Source organism: Carcharhinus amblyrhynchos, chromosome 20 (genome assembly GCF_965287045.1).
Source record: "Carcharhinus amblyrhynchos chromosome 20, sCarAmb.v2.hapA, whole genome shotgun sequence".
Lineage (NCBI taxonomy): Eukaryota > Metazoa > Chordata > Chondrichthyes > Carcharhiniformes > Carcharhinidae > Carcharhinus > Carcharhinus amblyrhynchos.
Window position 1 is genome coordinate 28,836,297 of NC_137343.1, and position 17,372 is coordinate 28,853,668.

Below are 17,372 nucleotides of genomic sequence, written 5' to 3' on the forward strand. Positions count from 1 at the left end.
ACCTTCTACAGTGCCTCTGTCCTTTTGATCAAATGGAGACCAGCAAAACATTATGCCAACTGTGGACAAATCAAGGTATGATACAAGTTTAAAGAAGGGGTTCGGTTTTTCAAGTCCATCCTCTAAAAGCATGCAGCAATGCATGTGTCGACTCTGGAATCTTCTCAATGCCACAGATTCTATTGCTACTAGAGGCATTCAAAAAGTAAGCAAAGGTCCCAGAAAACAAAATTGCCAATAAAAGAAAACACGAGAAAGAAAGCCTGAGGCTTGTTCCAAGACAAACTCCTCAGTCACAATGATGTCAGGTTTGGTAGCTATGTACTGCACTTACAAGTCTGGACGTGCATTTATGCCCATTCGGAACTAGCATCAATATAGGAAACTTGCATTCTCATTCTTTTGCATGATTAAAGCTATATTAAATGGGTAATTAGGGACTTGATAGATGTAACATGGGAGCAGCACAATGAACTGAGGAATTCTATCTTACAAGATTCCAGTGTAAAATGAAGGCGGGTGCAAAATCTCTTCAATGCAGATCTTGCAGAAGAGACTCCTAGCTATGAGCCTTTACATTTTAGTTGAACTGCAGCACTTATTGGCTCATTCCAACCACAAACACTGAAGGGCAGCCTTACTTGACCAGTTGGCCCTTTCCTGCCTGTTATGTTTATATGCAATCAAAAAAATACCATTACGTAGAATTATGGCGTAAACATTGGGATTTTTCCAGCCCAACAGATTTTAAAGTATTTGCAATACCATGGCATGAATAATCTGAAATAGCAGTCAACACCTAATCATATACCAAATCTACAGGCTGATTGTTTTTCAAGCAGAGAAACTGCAGTGCATCTTAATTGTAAAATAAAACCTCCTAAAGTGGAATGTAAGCATCAGCGTACTTATCCATAACCCTCTTGCTCTCTTCTTTGAAGCGGCTCCTTAAAACTGACTTCTGCTTATATGACTGTCAAATTGTAATAGCGCTCCTGTGAAGCATCGTGGAACATTTTATTACAGGTGTTGTTCAAATACAAATTGTTCTAATGTAAATACATTTACACTGAATTTAGTGGTGAGCAAATTAACTGGCTGACATTCCATTATTCAGCTCCCAACAACTTGACTGATAAAGTCTGACTATGCAGCTTCAAAGGGAGGGTGATGCCAACTACTTTTGTCGCAATAAGTATTGCATCAATTTACATAAATATGGCTAATTGTTTTTAAATTAAAATCAATTTGCCCTAAGATTTCTGTTTAAGCCATTATTGAGCTAGATGGCAGCTTGGTTCTCTTATAACTTATGGCATAACATCTACAAATATAAATTTGGTCTATGAGCATGGATCCAATTATCCTGCTTGTACTTTCATATATATTGTATTTAAAAACACCACATAAATGTATTATTGCAAGGCTTTTGTCCAAAAGACAAATATAACTGCAGCATAAATAGCTTCAACAAAATCTGCAGTTACATTTGACTCAATAATAGCCCAACAGGAGGGAGGGCAAGTTATTACTAAATATTACTACAGACCCGGGCTGGTCAGCCAAACAAGTCTTTGCCAGTGTTTATGGTCCACAGGGGCCTCCTCCCACTCCCTGAATATCATGGCTATCAATTTACAAAGGAACGCTTTTTGTTGCGAAATACCTCTGGTTTCTGATTTGAAAAACAAAATAAACAAAGTGCACAAAGCTATTCATTTTTAAGTATAAATCTAAGATGGTAGTACAAGATGGGAGACACGGTGGCACAGTGGTTAGCACTGCTGCCTCACAGCAGTTTGATTCCCGGCTTGGGTCACCGTCTACGTAGTGTTTGCATGTTCTCCCCATCTGTGTGGATTTCCTCCCACACTCCAAAAATGTGTAGGTTAGGTGAATTGGCCACGCTAAATTGCCCCTCAGTGTACCCGAACAGGCACTAGAGTGTGGTGACTAAAGGATTTTCACAGTAACTTCACTGCAGTGTGAATGTAAGCCTATGTGTGACCAATAAACAAACTTTAAACCCCGCAGCACATTTCCATATTTCTTTTGGAAAAGGAGATTTACATTCAATTCAGGGGTGAGCCGCAAACACTGCAACACATCAGGATGGGGGAAGTTACCTGGACACTTTATTCCAGGTGGAGGTGGTCATCCGTACCTTAGAATAGGCGCTTCTGGTTTAGTCAGTGGTCAGGAGTGTGTGACTGCAAGTGAGGCAGGTAAAGGGACCAGAGGATAGCGCCTTGGCTCTTGCAATTATCCAACAGATCTGAGATCTTTTTCAGCTTGTTTGAAGGAGAGTGGGGAGGCTGTAAGGTGTTTGAGCTAACTGACCATGAAACTTCTGATAGTTGCTACAAGTTCCAGCTGCTAGGAAAGCTGGTGAAATTCAAATTCTACAGATCATTAGCAGGGCCACTTCTGGAGTAGTGCGCACAATATTGATGATCTTCAGGAAGGTTCATCAGACTAATACGCAGAATGGGCATGTTGCCTTACGAGGAAAAGTTGGACAGGCTAGGTTTGCTTAGAAGACTAAGTGACTTAATTGAAACATATCCTCAGAGGTCTTGATCTTGTGGATGTGAAGAGGATGCTTCCCATTGTGGGAGAACCTAGAACTAGGGATCACTGTTTAAAAATATTAAACAGAGATGAGGCAAAATTTTCTATCTCAGAGAGTTGAGAGACTTTGGAACTCTTCAAGAAGGCAGTGAAAACAGAGTCTTTGAATATTTTTAAAGCAGAGGTGGACAGATTCTTGGTTATCAAGGTGAAAGGTGACCGGGAGTAGGTGGGGTGTAGATTTGAGATTACTATCAGATCAGCCATGATCTTAAATGACGGAACAGGCTCAAGGGGCTGAATAGCCTGCTTCTGCTCTTCAATTGTATGATATTTTATGTTGCAACCCATTATGCTTCTCAAGTTTTGACTTCACAATTGTAAATTCCTTTTGCCATTTTCCCTCTTGACTTGCATGCCTTTCCTTCTCTGTCCAACTGTGAGGCAGTGACTTAGTCTGACAATACGCAACACCCAGCCCCCCAAAAAAAAGTGGAGAAATACTGTAAATTTCAGTACGCTTAAAGCCATTTCCAACTGATTATTCAATTCATTAGAGTTCACGAGCCTCCTGTTTTGTGTTTAAACACTATATATTGGATTTTTCAAACAAATGAAACACAGCTTACTTACAGATACAGCTTTTCTAATGGTTTATGTACATTACAGAAAAATCTCAGCAATTGCCTGGAAAACCAAGTGTAGATCTCACTCAATCCTCAGTTTGTTTCCAGGGCTACTGCCCATTTGTGAACACCATCTCAAAAGCAACAGCTGAACGAACCTGAAACATGGCTGCAGCAATGCATTTGTGATGTCACAGCACTTCACAAAGAAACCTTTGTTTGAAAAACCAAGTCCACAATTAAGAAAAGATTATGAAGGAGCTCCCAGAAGCACTGGAGTTAATTTTTGGGGGGACTGGTGGGAGGGGAAGAGGCAAAAGAAACGAAACCTTAAAGATCATTGTTTTCATATAAACATGTACCACCTGGTTTGACACTAAGCTATCAAAATTATATTTTACTTGATCCCTGACAATGACTTTTGCTGATTTCAGAGATACTATTATTACTGGCATTGAATGAAAACAGCCAGGTTTGCCCTTCATTTTATGAAGCTTTGCTAGAAAATGGAGCTGAAGTTGAAACCGGCTGAACCAGTGACTTTCAAACCCATGATTGGCAGACTCCTTGCATATATTGACACACGCTACAAGTAGGCAGCACGGTAGCATAGTGGTTAGCACTGCTGCCTCAGAGCGCCAGGGACCCAGGTTCAATTCCCGGCTTGGGTCACTGTCTGTGCGCAGTTTGTATGTTCTCCCCGTGTCTGCCTGGATTTCCTCTGGGTGCTCCAGTTTCCTCCCAAAGTCCAAAAGATGTGGTTAGCTGCATTGGCTATGCTGAATTCTCCCTCAGGTGTACCCAAACAGGCACCAGAGTACGGCAACTAGGGAATTTTCACAGTAACATCATTGCAGTGTTAATGTAAGCATGCTTGTAATTAATAAATAAACTTTACTTTTATTTTGAGTGCCAATCCTAAGTTTTAGAAGACAGCACAAGTGAAAACACAGTAACAATATATATCAACAAATAATGTTCAGCAATGAGCTAACACTTACGCATCTAACAGAAGAGATGTTGGTAATCATGGAATCAATCTCTGTACAAGTCATGCACATACTCTACAGGAATTTTAATGATTCCAAGAAGGCGGCAGCTCACCACCACTTTCTTAAGGCAACATATGCTACCTTGTCAGTGATAGCCACATCCCATGAGTGAATCAAAACAATCCATAGAAATGTTACGGCACAGAGGCGTTCAGCCTGCATGTCTGAGCCAATGGGGAAAAAAAGTAAAAAACTCCCCATTCTAGTCCTAAAATGTCAAAACCACGAGAATTGAGACAGAATAGATGAGGGGCACAGATTTAAGGTGTAAGGTGCAAGTTTAAAGGAGATGTATGAGGCAGTTTTTTTTGTTTTGCACAGAATAGTGGATGCCTGGAACTCGTTGCCAGGGGAGGTAGTGGAAGCAGATACAGTAGTGATTTTTAAGGGGCGTCTTGACAAATACATGAATAGAATTGGAATAGGGGGATATGGTCCCCAGAAGGGTAGAGGGGGTTTTAGTTCAGTTGGGCAGCATAGTCAATGCAGGCTTGGAGGGCTGAAGGGCCTGCTCCTGTGCTGTAATTTTCTTTATTCTTTGAAACTGTTCCCATTGATAGACAATACACATTTAAAATGATTAGTAAAACAAAGAAGCAATATTTTTTAATTTCACACAACGAGGGCTCTGGAATGCACTGCCTGACAGTGGTGGGGACAGATTCAATTGAGGCTTTCAAAATACAATTGGATATGGGCAGAGTTGGGGAGGGGGGGGGTGCGGGGAGGAGGAGGATCACAGAGAAAGAGAATGAGTAGTGGGACTAGATGAGTTGTTCTTGGAGGGCGGGGCGGGGGCGCAAAGAGACAACATGCTGAACAGTCACATGAAGGGTCATCCTGGCTCAAGACATTGGCTCTAGTCTCTCTCCACTGTCAGACCTGCTGAGATTTTCCAGCATTTTCTGCTTCTGACTCAGATCCCAGCATTCACGGTAGTTTGCTTTGATATCATGCTGAACAGCTTCCTGTGTGTAACCATCTCATGATTCTCAGTCACATCATAAGCAGGAAAACAACAAAGGAAATTGACTAGTGCTAGGTTCAAGTGACATCGCCTGGCTCTTATTCTCTGCTACCTTAACAGTGAGCATTTGGGAATCATACGGTAAACAGGCAACCCACCCACAACCAAGCCTTTGCTGAGCACTGTTGAGTGATTCTCTCCCTGTGGAAACGTGCTACGTAAAGTGTGGAGCAGCAGCCTGAAGTACACGGTGCAGCCTCTCCAGCCCCACTGTTTACACACAGGATCCTCAGCCAGGCGTTAAACTCAGGCTCCCAGGCGGGGGTCCCTCTGGGTGGGACCCTGCCCACGTTCACAGCTGCTCCCTTCCCCTCTCCTGCCTTTCCTCCATTGTTTCTCTCTCTCACACACACACAGACAACTTTGTCAAACCCCGGGCCTAACCCGCTCCCCCAGGCAGCCGCTACCTTTGTAACAGTCAAACATCAAGCGCCTCACCTCCTCCATCTCCTCCGCCATCTTATTCAGCTTCTCGTCATCCTCTAGCAGCTCATTCAGCTCCTGCAAACTCAGGGAGCTGAGGTCGGGCAGCGACATGTTTGTTTTTCCCCCACCCACTGGCTCTCCCCCCCCTCCCAACGCCAGATCCTGAGCCCACACCCTGATTGACAGGCCTCTCTGCCAATCACCTTCGGCACCCGAAGCAGCAGCCCAGCCCCCGAACGGAAGTACCGCCCACATCCTGATTGACCGGCCTTTCAGCCAATCAGATCCCTAGACAGCCCCAGACTACACGGCTGTCACCGCCCACGTTATGATTGACAGGCCTTTAAGCCAATCAGACCCATAGACTGCCCATCTCCTCCCGAGTGTCACCGCCCACTCTGATTGACAAGGCCTTTGAGCCAATCAACCCCCGCGGCAGCCGTGCCCGACACAGGGCGGAAGTCAGCGCCCATTATGATTGACAGGATGCTTCAACCAATCACCTCTGGAATCCAATCCAACATAATCCCACCCTCCGCCGGAAGTCACCGCCTTGAAGTGACCCGCCCATATATTTTTGATTGACAGTCTTGACAACCGATGGCAGGCCAGCTGAAGTCCTCCGCCAGGTTCCAAGGACAACAAAGGCGGGTTTGCAGGTGTGGGCTGCAACCTCTGTGAGGATTGAAGGACTTTCTTTGTCAGACTGTTCCTGCCCATTAACAAGATGTAGGCAGAGCACAGTGGATGGTGGTGTTAGTTCCAGCTGCCTGCCTCTCTTTCCCGGGAGTCTTTGATTTGATTTATCATTGTCACATGTATTAGTATACAGTGAAAAGTATTGTTTCTTGTGTGCTATATGTACAAAGCATACCATTCATAGAGAAGGAAACAGGTGGCATGGTAGCTCAGTGGTTAGCACTACTGCTTCAGAGCTCCAGGGGCCTAGGTTCGATTCCTGGCTTGGGTCACTGTCTGTGTGGAGTTTGCACATTCTCCTCATGTCTATGCAGGTTTCCTCTGGATACTCCAGTTTCCTCCCACAGTCCAAAGATGTGCAGGTTAGGTTGACTGGCCATGCTAAAATTGCCCCTTAGTGTCTTGAGTTGTGGGGTAATTGGGTAAATGTGTTGGGGTGGGCCCTGGGTGGGATTGTGACTGGTGCAGATTCGATGGGTCATCTGGCCTCTTTCTGCATTGTTGGGTTTCTATGATTTTTCTATGAAATGAGACAGTGCAGAACGTAGTTTTATAGTCATAGCTTGGGTGCAGAGAAAAACCAACTTAGTGCAAGATAGATCCATTCAGAAGTCTGACAGCAGCGGGGAAGAAGCTGTTCTTGTGTCAGTTGGTACGTGACCTCAGACTTTTATGTCTTTTTCCCCATGAAAGAAGGTGGAAGAGATAATGTCTGGGATGTGGGGGTCCTTAATTATGCTGGCTGCTTTGTCGAGGCAGCGGGAAGTGTAGACAGAGTCAATGGATGGGAGGCTGGTTTGTTTGATGGATTGGGCTACATTCATGACCTTTTGTAGTTTCTTGCAGTTTAGGGCAGAGCAGGAACTCAGTTCCCCTGCCGATGAAGGCAAGCATGCCACATGCGTTCTTGACTACATTCTCCACCTGTCTTGCCACTTTTAGTGATCTGCACACCTGTACATGCAGTATCGAATTGCCTATCAATACTCTTAAGAGTTCTACCATTTATTGTATATTTCCTATCTGTATTAGAACATCCAAAATGCATTTTTCACATTTCTCTCATTTGTCTGGATTAAACTCCATCTGCCATCTCTCTGCCCAAGTCTCCAACTGATCTATATCCTGCTGTATCCTCTGATGGTCCTCATTGCTATCCGCAAATCCACCAACTTTTGTGTCGTCCACAAACTTACTAACCAATCCAGTTACATTTTCCTCCAAATGATTTATATATATTACAAATAGCAAAGGTCACTGCACTGACCTCTGAGGAACACCACTTGTCACAGCTCTCCATTTAGAAACGCACCCTTTCACTGCTACCCTCTGTCTTCTTTGACTGAGCCAGTTTTGTATCCCCTTGCCAGCTCACTTCTGATCTCATGTGACTTCACCTTCTGCACGAGTCTGCCATGAGGGACCTTGTCAAAGGCCTTACTGAAGTCCATATAGACAACATCCATTGCCCTACCCTTATCAATCATCTTCGTCACTTCTGCAAAAAACTCAATCAAGTTTGTGAATCATGGCCTCCCCTTCGCAAAATCATGTTGCCTCTCACTAATACGTCCTCCTTCAGCACGAGGGATTCTATGGTCAGGTAAAAACAAATGAATGCTGATGAAGAGTCATAAGGACTCAAAACGTTAGCTCTGTTCTCGCTCCACAGATGCTGTCAGACTGGCTGAGATTTTCCAGCATTTTCTGTTTCTGGGTGAGCAGGGCAGGTGGCATCTGTGAGGAGAGAGCCAGTTAATATTTTGAGAAAAGAATCTTTAATCAGAGAGCAAAGATGGTGAATTTGAAGGCTTACGTATTCTAAGTTTCTATTTAACTTGGTTTTATTATAATAAAGTTTCAATCTCCATTCAGTTAGGCAGCTCTGGCTGTTGCAATGCACAGCATCTCATTGCACCTTTTAATTTCATTCCCAGGGCTGGCACAGTGGTTAGCACTGCTGTCTCACAGCACCAGAGACCTAGGTTCGATTCCTAGCTTGAGTCTGCACATTCTCCCTATTCTGTGTAGGTTTCCTCCCACAATTCGAAAGACATGCTGGTTAGGTGCGCTGGCCATGCTAAATTCTCCTTCAGTGTTCCCTAATAGGCGACGGTGTGTGGAGATTAAGGGATTTTCACAGAAGCTTCATTGCAGTGTTAATGTGAGCCTACTTATGACATTTATAAATGAACTTAAAAAACAATATAACTGCCCACACATATATTCAGTGATCCCATTTTAAATATTCCAGGATCATAAAATCACAATTTTCAGTTCCAGCATAATCATAGAAATCCTATAGTGCAGAAGAAGGCCATTCGGCTCATCAAGTCTGCACCAACAACAATCCCACTCAGGCCCTATAACCGTACCCCCCTACATATTTACCCACCAATCCCTCTAACCCACACATCTCAGGACACTAAGGGGCAATTTAGCATGGCCTATTGAGTTAACCCTCACATCTTTGGACTGTGAGAGGAAACTGGAACATGTGGAAGAAACACACGCAGACACAGGGAGAATGTGCAAACTCCACACAGGCAGTGACCCAAGACGGGAATCAAACCAAGATCTCTGGAGCTGTGAGGCAGCAGTGCTAACCACGGTGCCACTGTGCCGCCCATATTTTTAAGGCATTATATCGATCAGACTTTTCCCAGAGATCATAATTTTAATATTTCTTGCATACGTGGCTGGGGGAAAATGGAGGGGGAAAAAGCTGTTTCTATACAATCTGAACGTGTTTTCACTAATGCATACTGCAATTTTAAAAATGTAAGCTGTTAGTATTTAAAACCTACTGTTCATTGTTATTTTGTATCTATTTTCTAATTTGTTTTCCAGTTCAGCTCTTTACCGCTGTTGCCTTATTTTCCATCTCACTCCTCATTCTCCTTTTCCCTCTTTTCTTGTTTTTTTTTTAAATGACTGACTCTGTTCCCCTTCTATTAATTTGATTTGATTTGTTTTTGTCACATATGTTAGTGAAATCAGTGAAAAGTATTTTTTGTTGTGCGCTATTCTGACAAAACATACTATACGTTGGGAAGAAACAGAGAGAGGGTGCAGGATGTAGTGTTCCAGTCACAGCTAAGGTGTAGAGAAAGATCAATGTAATATGAGATAGCTTCATTCAAATCTCTGACGGCAGCAGGGAAGAAGCTGCTCTTGAGTTAGTTGGTACCTGACCTGAGACATTTGTATCTTTTTCCTGATGGAAGAAGGTGAATGAGAGTATGTCCAGAGTGTGTGGAATCCGTGATTATTCTGGCTGCTTTTCTGAGGCAGTGGGAAATGTAGACAGAGTTAATGGATGGGAGGCTGGTTTGTATTTTCTATTAACTTCTAATGTCAATTATAACTTCTGCTACTTTGAATCATTCACCCCCTCCTTCATCAGATGAAATGTCCTGTAGAGGGATCAGACATACCTTACAAGAAGTCCATGAGAATTTAGACCTTTTAATACATTCAAGGGGGTTGTGCTGTAAATAAGTGAAAGGAGCGGGTGTGGGCAGAGGAGGGGGTGGTGTAAAGAGAGATTGAGGACATGGAACTGAAGGCTGATTGACCGTAACCCCGTGATCTGCATCAACTTAGAAAGTTAGTAAAATTTGACTCAGAGCTTCAGAAAAGCTGACACTTCTTATAAAAAGCTGACAACTCAAGAATTGTCATGATTAACCAGCAAATAATTACAGGGACTTTGTAAGTTAAGCTATGGGTGTACACAACACTCATTTGTTTGTGTTGGAGCAAAGAAGGAAAGCTGAGCTTGCATTTATAACATAAACAATTGATCATGTGAAGATGGAACTTAAAATCTGAAGATACAAAAATTGTGGTACACTTCTAAACCGTGTCTGGGGCACGTTCTCCTAGAAATGACTGCAAAATTCCCCATATCTAACTTAATCTGTCACAATTTTTTTCCACTAACTTGATCAATTAATGTTCTTCTGCAACTTTCTAACAATTACCATGCCATCTAACAATGTCATCAGCAACCTTGGATGTATTAGCTCTCCATCTCTCTGTTTAGGTCACTGGCCCTGCACTCAAGTCTGGAACACCTAGGTAACAACAACACCTATGTCAGATTCCTATTTATTGACTTCAGCTCAGCCTTTAACACCATTATTCCTACGAAACTCATCTCCAAACTCCATGGCATGGGTCCCGGCTCCTCCCTCTGCAACTGGATTCTGAATTTCCTAACCCACAGACCATAATCAGTAAGGATAGGCGACACTACCTCCTCCGCGATCATCCTCAACACTGATGCCCCACAAGACTGTGTTCTTAGCCCTCAACTATACTCCTTATACAACTATGACTGTGCGGCCAAATTTCCCTCCTACTCGATTTTCAAATTTGCTGACAACACCACCGTAGTGGGTTGGATTTCAAACAATGATGAGACAGAGTACTGGAATGAAATTGAGAATCTGATGAACTAGTGCGGTGACAATAATCCCTCCCTCAATGTCAACAAAATGAAGGAGATTGTCATCTACTTCAGGAAGCGTAGAGGAGAACATGCCCTGTCTACATCAACGGGGACAAAGTAAAAAGAGTCGAGAGCTTCAAGTTTTTAGGTGACAGATTATCGACAACCTGTCCTGGTCCCCCCATGCCAACACTATAGTTAAGAAAGCCCACCAACGTCTCTACTTTCTCAGAAGACTGAGGAAATTTGGCATGTCAGCTACGACTCTCACCAACTTTTACAGATGCGCCATAGAAAGCATTCTTTCTAGTTGTATTACAGCTTGGTATGGCTCCTGCTCTGCCCAAGACCGGAAGAAACTACAAAAGGTCGTGAATGTAGTCTGATCCATCATGCAAACTAGCCTCCCATCATTGACTCTGTCTACACTTCCTGCTGCCTCGGCATAACAGCCAGCATAATTAAGGACTCCACACCCCGGACATGCTCTCTTCCACCTTCTTCTGTTGGGAAAAAGATACAAAAGCGTGAGGTAACGTTCCAACCAACTCAAGAACAGCTTCTTCCCTGCTGCTGTCAGACTTTTGAATGGACCTACCTTGCACTAAGTTGATCTTTCTCTACACCCTAGCTATGATTGTAACACTACATTCTGCACTCTCTCATTTCCTTTTCTATGAATGTATGCTTCGTCTGTATTGCACGCATGAAACGATACTTTTCACTGTATGCTAAAACATGTGACAATAATATTTGTTTTATTATTGTCACGTATATTTGTGTACAATGAAAAGTATTATTTCTTGTGCACTATACAGACAAAGCTGAACCTTCTGTACAGATTTTAGAGGACATCATACATTGCCAATTGGAATTCATACCTATTACTTCCTTCCTGTCTCCCACCTCCAACCCAATTCCATTCCAATGTCAAAAAATTGCCTTCATTTACCCGCCTCTTTATTTTTAGTAACTGTCTCTTGCGAGGATTCTTATCAAATATTTTCTGGAAGTCCGTATTAATAAGAATCACGTGTATTATCTACCATGCTACATACTCAAATTACCACTACCTGAGACAGTATTCCCACTATGCTCAGTACTGGTAGGGAGGCACGGTAGTACTGTAATTAGCACTGCTGCATACAGTGCCAGGGACCTGAGTTCGATTTCGGCCTTGGGTGACAGTCTGTGTGGAGTTTGCACATTTTCCTTGTGTCTGCATGGGGTTCCTCTGGGTGCTCCGGTTTCCTCCCACTGTCCAAAGATGTGCAGATGAGGTGGGTTGACCGTAATAAAAGCATGGGGTTACGGGGATAGGGCAAGAGTGGTCTCCTTCTGCACTGTAGGCATTCTATGGTATTGCATACCTCACTTAGAACATGATATTATGGTCCGTTTTATCTTATTCCTGCTCTCTCTTCCATTGAGTGCAATACAAAAGATGCAGTGAACCTGATTTCAAAGCTAAATGAGCTGGAAGATGGTATAATCTCCAACTTTTACAGCAGGCGCCTAGCCAGCAAATGAATTTAAGCATTTTGTACCCACTACCACGACATGCATTACAAATAGAAGTTTCCAACATAGCACACACGAGAAATGGGGATGCTGGAAAATAGATTGAATAGAATCACAAGCCACACCTTTACACTTTAATTGGTATGGTGCAAGATTTACGTGTTACAAAGCGCAGGAAGTACTCCTTTCCAGGGATAATTTGGCTGTGGCTGCAACAGAAGAATTAATTATACGCTGTAACACACTCAATACTGCCTATTCACACTCGTATATCACTGATCTTAATTCTAACACATAGTCATTCGTGTCCTAGGGACCCCAGCAGGATTTGGAATATTGCAAGTGAGAACAGATGGCACCGAGGAAAGTTATTTTAGTGACATCATTTGCACTAATCCACAATCTGTGCATAATTTAATTCCCGTTAAAAAGAGTTTACATATACATTTTATAATTTCATTTAATTACTTACCTAACATGGTGTAAATAGGAGATGTATCAAGGGGCAAAAATCACAACCAGCTGCAGCACTGAGTATAATTGTAATTATCTTCAACCAATGTCTAACTATTAATAATAACTAGTTGTGTTAAATCATAGAATCTCTACAGTGCAGAAGGAGGCCATTTGGCCCATCAAGCCTGGACCAATAGCAGTCCCACCCAGGCTCTGTCCCCCATTACCCCACGTATTTAACCTGCAAATCCTCCTGACACTAACAGTCAATTTAGTTTGGCCATTCAACCTAACCTGCACATCTTTGGACTGTGGGAGGAAACCAGAGCACCTGGAGAAAACCCACACAGACATGGAGAGAATGTGCAAACTCCACACAGACAATCAGCCAAGGCTGGAATTGAACCCAGGTCCTTGGCGCTTTGAGGCAGCTGTGCTAACCACTGTGCCACTGAGTTGCCTTCATGCTGCATAATATAAAATCAAGCTGTATAATATTGGGATGCAAGCCAATAGATTTCTTTCTCCATTCTTTTAATGGGGCAGTTAACCTTCTATTTTCCCTGAAAGTAAAGGTGAAAGAATTTCATAAAATTGCATTCAGCCAACATCACAGGGCCCAATTTCACCCATAAACCTTTGTTCCACTGAGTACTGTATTCTTCATCACACTATACCCCTCCTTTGTAAATGTAAGCTGGTGACATCTCACTAATTTATGTTCCTATTTCTTTAGGGAATCTTACATTCAATGAGAAGCTTTATTAATCTGTGCGAGGCAAAGCATCCTCAATCCACCAAAACCCATAAAAAAATCTCAAGTGTATATGGCTAAAGGTAGGTTTTAATTTAAACGTTCCTGCACAGTTATGCATACAGCCGCAGTACTCCACATTATATCTGAACTATTTTTCCCCACATGCAGCTAACAGTTTAAGAAAACAACTTCTGAAACATTATATCTGACAGAAACTCATGTTGAATAAGGGCAGATTTCAGGAATGTGAATTTAAATTGAGAACTCCATTATAACAACTTAGCTATCTTCCAGAAAGATCTTTTCTAAACAGTAGGGTTTTACCTCCTTTAGTTTTATTTCAGCGCGGCCAGCAGCTTATGTACCTTTAAGGACTGAGTTAACTTAGTCCTTCCTCCATTATCAACACCATTTTTACTCAAAAGATCAGCTTTGCTTTATAATCGACATATGAGCTGCATTTTCAACCCTGTCGTCTTTGTTTTAATTTTGCTTTTTATCAGTACTTTGGCATCCCTATTTGTGATAAATGTATATGCTGGCTTCAATTTGTTGCCTAGTGTTCAGTTGCCCCACTAATATGATCCATAAGACTGTTAGGCTTCTACAAGCTGAAGTCCATAAAGAAAGGGAAAGATGGCTATTTGCCTGGCTTCACAGGAGGCTTTGATTAGTTTGAGCTGTTGGAACCTACATGTTAATTGAGTCCTGAAATACTGCTCAAAAACATTACAACGGAATTTTCTTAGTTTGCTGTGAAGCAATCCATATGCTCAAGTTTCTGGTTTTAATTTTTAAAGTTTATTTCAGCTGAAGTATGCGGCTTGCTGTGGGTACCACAAGCTGTACAAGTGTCAAAAGTTTCGAGCTCAAAATCAGCAAATGCAACAATAAATGTTCCTTCCTGTTGGCATATTAAGGGGAACATCTCTGCGTGGGTTTCCTCTGGGTGCTCTGGTTCTCTCCTACATTCCGAAAGATGTGCTGGTTAGGTGCATTGGCCATGCTAAATTCTCCCTCAGTGTAACCGAACAGGTGCTGGAGTGTGGTGACCAGGGGATTTTCACAGGAACTTCATTGCAGTGGTAGGGTGCACATATGGTAGGGAGAAATGAGTCTGGAGTGTTCCCCTGTTGCACTGTGTGCTCAAGTGATTCATACTGAATCTATGGGCCTCATCATGAATGTATGGACAGCAAGGTGGCACAGTGGTTAGCACTGTTGCACCAGGGAAGGGTTTGATTCCCGGCTTGGATCACTTCTGTGTGGAATTTGCACATTCTCCTCATGTCTGTGTGGGTTTTCTCTGAGTGCTCCAGTTTCCTCTCTCACTCCAAGATATGCGGATAGGTGGATTGGCCATGCTAAATTGCCCCTAAGTGTCAGGGGACTAGCTAGGGTAAATGCATTGGGTTATAGGGATAAGGCCTGGATGGAATTATGGTCAGTGCAGACTCAATGGGCAGAATGGCCTCCTTCTGCACTGTAGGGTTCTATGATCTAACTAAAGCTAATTAGAACTTCCTTACCCCGTATTTTGCATGCTCCACTCTCTATACACAATATCGTTGTTGAAGGCCTGTTTTACATGGGTGTATTTAATAACTCACTTCCTGGTGTTTGGGAGTAAAAACAAAAACAGTCCATATAGGATCAAGACACTAAAAGATGTGCATGAACAGAGAAACTTAGGGGTTGAAGTTCGTGGGCAGCATTGTGGCAAAGTATTTACCCCTGCTGCATTATAGGACCTGGGTTCAATTCTGGCCTTTGAGGTACCGGGAACTTGGTTAGAGCAGAGAAGGTTAAGAGGGGATTTTTAAAAAGCTGAAGTGCCAGACATTTCTCAGCATAGTTCTCCTGCTGCCAACTTTTAAAGTTTTTTTTATTAGTGTCGCAAGTAGGCTTACATTAACACTGCAATGAACTGGGGAGCAAAGCCTCAAAATAAGAGAGAGCAGACTTAGGACTGAGTTGAGGAGGAACTTCTTCACCCAAAGTGTTGTGAATCTGTGGAATTCCATGCCCAGTGAAGCAGTTGAGGCTACCTCATTGAATATTTTTAAGGCAAGGATAGACACATTTTTGAACAGTAAAAGAATTAAGGGTTATGATGAACGGGCGTGTTAGTGGAGCTGAGTCCACGAAAAGATTAGCCATGATCTTATTGAATGGCAGAGCAGGCTCGAGGGGCCAGATGGCCTACTCCTGCTCCTAGTTCTTATGTTGTCAAGGATCAGATTTGACTCTGATGTCACTCATGATTGCAAAGCCTGCTGGAATTCACTTGCTGAGCTGAGATTTTTGTTGCTCATGGCATCCATCATTTTTTGGTGCTGCAGGCACATTAACGTTATCTCAATTTACCAATGTCTCTCATGCATCTACTGTAAATGAGATAAGCAGTCACAACCCTGCTTCTAGTGGTGGAGGGTTGATGCGATCTAACTGCTTTATGCTGAATTTGGATAAGGGGAAGGGAGATTAGTGCAGGAGGAAGGAGGAAATAGACAGTGAGATAAAGTCAGGCAGGAAGGGGCTTGTGTGGAGCATAAACATCGGCATAGACCAGAGGAGCCAAATAGCTTGTTTCTGTGCTGTACATTTCATGCAATTCTATCCAAATGATCTGTTTATTCAGTGCAAATGAACTGCACTATTTTATTTCCTCTAAGCTCCACCTGGTGATAATATGATGAATTACATCTAACGCACTTATAAATATACATGAGACATAATATTGCTATGGAGTCTATTAAGTAGTATTTTTATTAAAGCAAAATGAGATTAAAACTGCATTTAAAGTGAGATGACATAAACTCTTTAAATTCTCCCAGTCCAAAAATTAAACACAACATTAGAAAGTGAAGTTGTAGAAACCTGCACAAAAAGCTCTGCACTAAATTCCTTCATATATCACAGAATCTCTACAGTGCAGAAGGAGGCCATTTGGCCCATCGAGTCTTCTTTGGCTCTGACAGAGGATCCCACCCAGGACCTTTTCCCATAATCCCATATATTTACCACACTAATCCCCCAATCTACACATCATGGGATTCTAAGTGGCAATTCAGCATGGCCAGTCCACCCAACCTACACATCTTTGGACTGTGGGAGGAAATTGGAGCACCTGAAGGAGTGGGGAGAATGTGCAAACTCCATACAGGCAGTGATCCGAAGCTGGAATTAAACTCTACCACCTAGCCACCCAAAAAATTTTGAAATGCGACATTCAGATTTTTCTTCCACATTCCCTTTCTTCACACAACCTTGTTAAGCAGGCCATGGGTACATCCATCGACATATAGAACATAGAACATTACAGCGCAGTACAGGCCCTTCGGCCCTCGATGTTGCGCCGACCGGTGGAACCAATCTAATGACCCTCTAACCTAAACTATTCCAATGTTATCCATATGCCTATCCACTGACCATTTGAACGCCCTTAAAGTTGGCGAGTCCACAACTGCTGCAGGCAGGGCATTCCACGCCCTTTCTACCCTCTGAGTAAAGAACCTACCTCTGACATCCGTCCTATGACTACCACCCCTTAATTTAAAGCTATGTCCCCTCATGTTACCCATCACCATCCGAGGAAAAAGGCTCTCACTGTCCACCCTATCTAACTCTCTGATCATCTTGTATGTCTCAATTAGGTCACCTCGTAACCTTCTTCTCGCTAATGAAAATAACCTCAAGTCCCTCAGCCTTTCCTCACAAGACTTTCCCACCATACCAGGCAACATCCTGGTAAACCTCCTCTGCACCCTTTCCAATGCCT

At 42.8% G+C, this 17,372-nt stretch overlaps 1 protein-coding gene across 1 annotated transcript in view; it reads right to left on the reverse strand.

The window, feature by feature from the left end:
- The window catches only part of vps37ba (VPS37B subunit of ESCRT-I a), a 43,198-nt gene extending 37,362 nt beyond the window's left edge, over positions 1 to 5,836 (reverse strand). Inside the window, exon 1 of the mRNA XM_080208352.1 lies at positions 5,715 to 5,836. Coding sequence (XP_080064478.1) covers positions 5,715 to 5,813 — 99 coding nt within the window. The 5' untranslated portion in view covers positions 5,814 to 5,836. The remainder of the gene's footprint in view (positions 1 to 5,714) is intronic.
- Between the last annotated feature and the right edge of the window lie 11,536 nt (positions 5,837 to 17,372).